This window comes from Anolis sagrei, chromosome X, assembly GCF_037176765.1.
Source record: "Anolis sagrei isolate rAnoSag1 chromosome X, rAnoSag1.mat, whole genome shotgun sequence".
NCBI classification, from domain to species: Eukaryota; Metazoa; Chordata; class Lepidosauria; order Squamata; family Dactyloidae; genus Anolis; species Anolis sagrei.
The window spans coordinates 72,706,674-72,715,746 of NC_090034.1; the positions used below are offsets into that span (position 1 = coordinate 72,706,674).

Below are 9,073 nucleotides of genomic sequence, written 5' to 3' on the forward strand. Positions count from 1 at the left end.
TTCCACAGATATATAAACCCTACTTTCCTAGTTTCCAACAGACCTCACAACCTCTGAGGATGTCTGCCATAGAAGTAGACAAAACGTAAGGAGAGAATGCTTCTGGAACATGGCTATACAACCCGGAAAACTCACAGCAAACCAGTGATTCCTGCCATGCAAACCTTCGAGGATACATTCCATTTAACTACCCCCCCCCCTTTACATTTAACTACCATATGTAAAGACATACATCAGATTCTTCTGTCCTGAATCTCTTTTCATTTAGCCTAGCTGGATGACTCTATATTTTGATATTTAGAGAGAGAAAAAGAAATCTTTTCCTTTTTCTGTGTCCATTATTTTCAATATCTCTGTTGCACCTTATCACATATCTTGTTTTGACCGAATATTAATAATAATAAAGATATTAAATGTAATATAATAATAATAAAGTAAAATCATGTAAATGTAATAATAATAATAATAATAATAATAATAATAATTAACAATAGAGTAAAACAATACATGTAATAAAAATAATAACAGTAAAATAATAAATAACCTTGATGCGAGTATAAGCCGTGGGGGGCTTTTTCAGCATAAAAAAGTGCTAAAAACTTGGCTTATAGTCGAGTATTTATGGTACTTTTTTAAGACAGGTGCTACGTGTCTGACCTGGAGGTAAGCGTTCCCAAGGGCATATTTGATTAATTTGCCATTACTTGTTTACAGCTGTAGTGTATCGTATTGGGGCAATTACTGATATTATTAATGAGAGAGTTAATGTGGCTTCATAGGCAGTGACCTCAACAGAACTACACAGATAGCAGGGAAGCCTGAGACTTTACACTATAAGTGGGAGATTGTTCTGCAGTAGGGTTTTATGCAACATGCAAAAGATATAGCATTAAAGTATGAAATCTGTCACCTTTCAAACTTAGAAGCCTTTTTTTCTGGTAGGAGCCAGATAAAATCACTTCATTGGCAGAATTTCCCTTATGAACCCCTCACTTAACTTTTTTGTTAGTAATTCAATTTCTTTGGACATATTTCTATAATTAAAGATATTTCTATCTTACCTTATTATAGAACATCAGCCAATGAAAACACCATTTAAAGCAATCAATAAAATCTATATAAATAAAAATGTAATGTTCGCTTGTGGGATTAACATAATTCAAAAACCACTGGACGAATTGACACCAAATTTGGACACAAGACACCTATCAGGCCAATGAGTGACCATCACTCATAAAAACACTGAAAAACACAGCAGAAGGGACTTAAAAAGCCAAAAAACAAAATTTGCATGACAACACATGAACAAAACCACACACAAACACACATATACACAAATATATACACACACAAAACACATATACATAGACTTGGCCACAGCAACGCGTGGCAGGGGACAGCTAGTAAGAACTAAAGCAGATTTAAGCAAAAAAAAAAAAAAAAAGAAAGAAAAGAAAAGAAAAAAAGAAAACTACTACAAAGCATCTAGAAATCAGATTATATGGTAGGATATAAATCCTATAAATGATCACATTGTTCTTTTTCCAAAGGCCTGTGCTTGCATATGTAAAAACAAAAAACAGATGTATTGTATATACTCGAGTATAAGCCGAGTTTTTCAGCCCTTTTTTTAAGGCTGAAAAAGCTCCCCTTGACTTACACTCGAGTCAAAGTTATTTATTATTTTACTGGGTTATTATTATTATTATTACATTTATTATTTTCCTCTATTTACTATTATTATTACTTTTACATTATTTTACTCTATTTTTATTACATTTATTATTTTACTCTATATTATTACATGTATTATTTTTCTCTATCGTTATTAGTATTACATTTATTATTTTACTCTATTAATATTGTTATTGTTACATTGACATTATTTCGCTCTATTATTTTTATTTTTATTGCATTTATTATTTTACTCTATTATTATTACATTTATTATTTTTCTCTGTTATTATTACCTTTATTATTTTACTAGGATGAATTTCTCCTCAAATGAAAGCATTCCTTGGGTGGTGGGCCGTAGTGTTTGGGGAGAACATTGGCAGCATTTGTGCTACATGTGAATTGCACTTGCTGTAATCTGCAATTGAGGGAGGGCCTTTGGAGTATAGCCTGTTTGTGGAGGCGAGAGGTTGTCTGTTGTGGAGGCGAGAGGTTGCCCGTACCTTGGGAAGCCTGACTTGCCCACGGTAGTCCATGCTCTAGTCACATCCCGTTTAGACTATTGCAATGCTCTCTACGTGGGGTTGCCTCTGAAGACTGCTCGGAAGCTTCAAATGGTCCAACGATCGGCAGCCAGGATGCTAACAGGAGCGGCACTCAGGGAGCACACCACTCCACTGCTGCGCCAGCTCCACTGGCTGCCAATTTGCTACCGGGCACAATTCAAAGTGCTGGCTTTAGCCTTTAAAGCCCTAAATGGTTCTGGCCCGACCTACCTGTCCGAATGCGTCTCCTCCTATGAACCAGTTAGGAGATTAAGATCGTCTGGGGAGGCCCTGCTCTCGATCCCGCCGGCTTCACAAGCACGCCTGGCAGGGATGAGAGACAGGGCCTTCTCAGTGGTGGCCCCTCGGCTGTGGAACGCCCTTCCTGCAGATATTAGATCGACCCCACTCCTTGCTAGCATTCCGGAGGAAAGTAAAGACCTGGCTGTTTGAACAGGCATTCGACTAAGCAGTGTGATTGATTGACTGAACACGGAATATCGGATAACGAGTTTGGATTCTGATTTCATTGATGAGACCTGATGGATTTGTTATATTGATGTAGTGATGTATTGATATTGATGTTTAATTATTTGTGATGCTATTGCTTTTAAATGCTTAATGATTTTGTATTGTGTATACCTAAATTCTTGTAAACTGCTCTGAGTCGCCTAAGGGCTGAGAAGAGCGGTATACAAATAAAGTAAGTAAATAAAATAAATAAATAAATAGACACCTCTGCCACATACAGATTTTTCACATTTATTATGTTTATAGATTACTAGATATTGTGGGCAAGGGATGTCTTGCCTTCATCAGGGATTGAAGCCTCGTCTTATATTTGGGTTGGTTTTATACTTGAGTATATATGGTACTTATTCCCCAGAATAAAAGAGCTGGTAACTGTTCTGAGAAGGACGTGAATTGACTTTCAAGTATTCATGGTATAAGATTGCTGTATCTCCCTAGCCATCTCAAGTAATGTGAATTTCTCTTCTTCTCTTAGGTTCATGGAACAACATCCAGAAATGGATTTCTCCAAAGCAAAATTCAACTAATGTGGTTTCTACCCTGACCCCTTTTTTCTCTCTCCCTCTCTCTCCTTTCCCTTTCTCCCAACGACTTTTAAAGAAAAATATTCCTGAACAGGACATTATGTCCCTTTCTTTGAGATGCTGTGAATGTTCACACTATCTTCAGAGTGAGCTTTCCATATAAGAAACGCAGTGCTGTTTAATCCATGTTGCCACCTGGAATTTCTAGCAGTGCTATTTATCAGCCTGCTTTGCTTTTTTTTTTTGTAGGAAAAGTTATGTCAAGGAATTAGAAACGAAGCAAAGGGGGATTCATTGTAGAAATTGTGTGTTTCCCTTGCATCTATATTATTCTGACAGGTTTAGGATGAGATTTGGTTGTTTCGAGCATTGATGATGCCAGCCTTGCTCATCTGCTGCTCTTTCAGCCCCTGCTTTTGAATTGAGAACTGGGCATCCCTTCCTCAAACACCCAATCATCATTCCCTCCAGCATTCCTGCACCAAACTAAGTAAGCCCTGTCAATGTAACCTCAGTGCAGGATCTCTAAAAGTTGTTTCACTGGCAGATGAGCCTGTGAGTGTCTCATGCTTGTTCTAACCTCCCAAAAGTGATGCTGTTTAAGAACAACATGCCCTTTGTTTGCATAGGTTCTTATGTGGACATTAATGTGTAAGCACAGAAAGGAGTATCGTGAAGAATACTTCTATCTGCTTGTCAGTACTTCTACAAACATCCAAATTTACATGATTGAGATACTAAATACACATAATTAAAAATTTGGCTAGATTGAAATGAGAGGGCTGTTCAGATCAGTCACATCAGAATCTGGTATATTCCTACTTTCATCAGCTCTGTCTTCAACTGCTACTGCCAAGCCCTGTTGTAATAATTTCAGATCTTCTGTGGTATATATCAACCCAAAACACTAGAGGGTTGAATTGCAGTACTGTTTCTGCCTTAGAGAACCGTGTTTTAGGAGTAGATAGGGCTGCTAAATGTCTGAATATTTCAAGGAGGTTGACTTAGACCAGAGATCTCAAACTTGTAGCCCTCCAGTTGTTTTGGCCCCCAACTTCCAGAAACCCCTATTGCCACCCTGTCCAACAGCCAGGAATTCTGGAAGCTGAAGTCCAAAACAGCTGGAGGGTCACAATTTTGACACCATTGACTTAGACTCTGCTTAAGATAAATTGAACCCATGTGAACTGTGCAGATGTTTTACTGTAGCCTTCCCTGACATCTTACAGATTTGTTGGAACTGCCACCCATTGTTCCTAGACAACATAGCCATTGGCTGGGAATGATGGGAATTGGAATCCAACACATCTGGCAGCCTCCCGGTTGAGGAATGCTGCCCTATCTTATTACAGTAACATTAAGCAAGTGGCTGTTTTCGCTGTTAACAGGGGCACATTGGATGGCAAGCATATCTTTGATGTGTTGGAAGATCAGATGTCCTTGCTTTTTCCTTCTTCATTGCTTAAAGCAGCTTGTATTCTGCATGTACAATTAAAAAGGTTATGTTTTCATGTGGTGTCAGTCTGGGTTCTTTATTATTTTTTTTACCTACGTACCAAAATAATACCGAAGTAACCAGCAACTTTAGTAGAATCTTAGGCATTGTGTTGTATAATTAAAACCATTTGCCAGGTCTTCCCCCTTCAGTAAAGAAATGTTGTACACAATATGGGCTACTCTGGTAGTTTTGGACTAGAAGTTGTAGTCCCACTCAGGTGGATCTATGGGTCAAGGTACAAGGGTTATCCAGAAAGTAAGGTTGCAAGATTTTTTTAAATGCAAAGAATAAATATATTTTAATAAAACTTATATGGATTGTAGCATAGGTATTACATTATTTTTCCGCATAATCACCATTCAGTTCAATACATTTTGTCATCCATGGGATGGGTTTTTGATGCCTGTGTTATAGAAGTTTCCCTCCACCTTTTTCGGCCAGTTCGTCACTTCGATTTTCACCTCCTCCTCATCAGAAAACACCCAGGTGTTCCTTCAATTTAGGTAATCACAGGGTACACGATCGGGGCTGTGAGAGGGGTGGCTTAAAACATCCCAGTGAAATAAGGTCAACAACTCTTGTATTGCATTAGCGATGCGGATGCATGTTGTCATGAAGGAGACAAGACTCCCACCGTCAGCATCCCATGATATTTGTTTTGGATGGCTCTACAAAATTTCTTCATGGTCTCACAATATAGCGGTGGTCAGGGGAGCTTTTCAACAATTAAAACTTGTGCGCCAGCTGCGCCCGTACCTTGGGAAGTCTGACGTGGCCACGGTGGTCCACGCTTTGGTTACATCCCGTTTAGATTACTGCAACGCTCTCTACGTGGGGTTGCCTATGAAGACTGCCTGGAAGCTCCAACTAGTCCAACGAGCGGCAGCCAGAATGCTAACACGAGCAGGATACAGGGAGCATACTACTCCTCTGTTGCGCCAGCTCCACTGGCTGCCAATTAGCTTCCGAGCACAATTCAAAGTGCTGGTGTTAACCTATAAAGCCCTAAACGACTCCGGCCCAGTTTACCTGTCCGAACGTATTCTCCCCTATGAACCATCTAGGTTGTTAAGATAGTCTGGAGGGGCCCTGCTCTCGGTCCCACCGGCCTCTCAGGCGTGTCTGGTGGGGACGAGGGACAGGGCCTTCTCGGTGGTGGCCCCATGACTCTGGAACTCTTTCCCACTGGAGATCAGAACTGCCCCCTCCATTCTGTCGTTCAGAAAACGGGTGAAAACCTGTCTATGGGGTTTGGCTTTCGACGAGTGAATCAATATTTCTGTGATCGGATAGATGACGATGAATGATGGACAACAAATTCACTATGACGACTGACCATTGTTATTATGTGATTGCATTTTGCTATTATAACGTTTTAATTGAATATGCCATATGATGTTTTTAATGATTGTTTTGTGATTTTATTGTTGGAAACCGAGTCCCCCGATAGAGGGGAGAAGACCGGTATACAAAATTGCTAAATAATAAAATAAATAAATAAATATACCGTACCCAATTGTCACATGCTGTCTTGACATGACATCCTCTCCATAAACTGAAATGATTTCGCAATGAATTGCAGTGGCATTCATGCATTTAGGTAGCATATTACAGCACAAGCTTCGCACTTGGAGGGAAACGGAATGAGGATGCTCATCTCTAACCTTCACCACAATGCCAGTCAATGAGCTACTGACGACTGGCACTGCTCGTTCACTCCCGCTTGCTTCCTGCTACACAGCAGTGATACCAACTTTCCCTGAGAAAATTCTCCATGAGAGCTACATGCTAAGTGCTAAGTGCCTGGATAAAAAGTTAAAGGGGAAAAACTTAGACAAAAGAGGGGATTGGATAAAGGTTGGAATGAAGAAGGAAATGGTTATGGAAGAATTTAGAGAAATAGAATTGACATGGTTCCATTGTATACAATTAGAACAATGGTTTAAAAATTGGGGAAAAAATAATAAAAACAGAAGTAAGCTTAACCAATTTGAACAAATAATACAAAATGGAAGGGTTGTAGAGAAGCATGAAAATTTGAAAGGAGTAACTAGTAAAGTATATAAGATAATTGAAATAAAGAAAGGAAAAACAAAAAATTACACCTGCAAGGAGGTTTGGGAAGAAGATTTAGGGATAAAAATAAATGAAACAGTGGCAACAATTATGGAGACAAAGACATCTAAAAATGTATCAATATGGGTTAAAGAAAATTATTATAAGCTAATATGGAAATGGTACCTAACACCAGTAAGAATAGCAAATATAAATAAAAACTATTCAAAAAATTGCTGGAGAGGATGTCAAGAATCAGGAACATATATACATATGTGGTGGCAATGTAAATATGTAAATAATGTTTGGGGGAAAGTATTTAGAGAAATAGAAGATATAATGAACATTAAAATAGAAAGAAGTCCTAGTATAGCTTTATTATCATTATATAATAATAAACAATTTAAAAAAGAGGATAAAGATGCGATAACGAATTTATTAACAATAGCAAGATTGCTTATAGCAAGGAATTGGAAAAGAGAAATAAATATACAAACAGAGGAGTGGTACAAGGAAGTATGGAAATTGGCAATAAATGCTAAGCTGACATGTATTTTAAAAGTTAAAAGGGGTATATGGAAACAAAGTGATTTTGATGGAGAAAATTTATTGAAAAGGATTGAAAAATAAAGAAGGAAAGTTACCTCCACAAGAAGAATTGAAATTTTGGACAGATGATATGTAAAAGCCGTGGCTTTGGGGGGGGGGGGGAGTACAGCGGTGAGGGTTAGAAAATACTTATAAGCAGAAAAATAATACGAGATGCCAAAAGTTAAAGCATGGTAGGTTGTATTGAATAATATTTATCTGCTGTAAAACAAACACTGTATAACAAATGTATTGAATCATGATAAAATAATAAAAATATAAAAAAGAGGAGCCATCTTCCATGATGTGATGAGTCAAAGCTTAGTATTTTCAAAACATAAGAATCCCATCTTAATACACTATGCATCCAGAAATATGGTGTGGTGTGGGTGAGTGTGTGTGTATAGTATATCCCAATACGATAAGGTCCTAAGAGAGCCTTTGGAAAGGACTGTATAAGGGTTACTTACTTACTTACTTAGGCGATCCCTCGTAGTCCGAGGATGATGGTCCTCCAAGTTCGGTGTCCTGGCGGTGGGTCCGTAGGTGACTGTGGAGCCCTATTCTTGATCTGCATCTTCTTTCGCAGTGAGGGCATTGGTTTCCAGGTGGAAGGCGGTCTCAGTTGGGGTTAGCTTGACGCGCCTTCCTCTTGGCACATTTCTCTTTCACCCGCCATTCGTGCCTCTTCAAATTCTGCAGCACTGCTGGTCACAGCTGACCTCCAGCTGGAGCACTCAAAGGCCAGGGCTTCCCAGTTCTCAGTGTCTATGCCAGAGTTTTTGAGGTTGGCTTTGAGCCCATCTTTAAATCTCTTTTCCTGCCCACCAACATTCCGTTTTCTGTTCTTGAGTTCGGAGTAGAGCAACTGCTTTGGGATACGGTGGTTGGGCATCCGGACAATGTGGCCAGTCCAGCAGAGTTGATGGCGGAGGACCATCTCTTCAATGCTGGTGGTCTTTGCTTCTTCCAGCACACTGACATTTGTCCGCTTGTCTTCCCAAGATATTTGCAGGATTTTTTCGGAGACAGCGCTGATGGAATCGTTCCAGGAGTTGCATGTGATGTCTGTAGACAGTCCATGTTTCACAGGCATATAGCAGGGTTGGGAGGACAATAGCTTTATAAACAAGCACCTTGGTCTCCCTATGGATGTCCTGGTCCTCAAACACTCCCTGCTTCATTCGGAAAAATGCTGCACTCGCAGAGCTCAGGTGGTGGTGTATTTCAGTGTCGATGTTGACTTTGGTGGAGAGGTGGCTGCCAAGGTAGCGGAAATGGTCAACATTTTCTAGTGTTACCCCATGAAGCTGTATCTCTGGCATTGGAGAGGGGTTGGCTGGTGACAGCTGGAACAGCACTTTGGTTTTCTCGATGTTTAATGGCAGGCCGAGCTTCTCATATGCTTCTGTGAAGGTGTTTAGAGTGGTTTGTAGATCTTTTGAATGTGCACAGAGGATGTTGTCATCAGCATACTGGAGTTCTATAACAGATGTTGTAACCTTTGTTTTGGCTTTCAGTCTGCTGAGGTTAAACAGCCTGCCATCTGTCCGATAGATGATTTCCACTCTGGTGGGAAGCTTCCCATCAACAAGATGGGAAGCTTCCCACCTTCCATCTTCATCTCATAGCGATGAAGATGGAGAATAAAGTTGGGG

At 39.6% G+C, this 9,073-nt stretch overlaps 1 protein-coding gene across 1 annotated transcript in view; it reads left to right on the top strand.

Moving 5' to 3' along the window:
* NUDC (nuclear distribution C, dynein complex regulator) overlaps positions 1-4,785 on the top strand; it is a 38,009-nt gene extending 33,224 nt beyond the window's left edge. Inside the window, exon 9 of the mRNA XM_060784516.2 lies at positions 3,226-4,785. Coding sequence (XP_060640499.2) covers positions 3,226-3,277 — 52 coding nt within the window. The 3' untranslated portion in view covers positions 3,278-4,785. The remainder of the gene's footprint in view (positions 1-3,225) is intronic.
* The last annotated feature ends 4,288 nt before the right edge of the window (positions 4,786-9,073 follow it).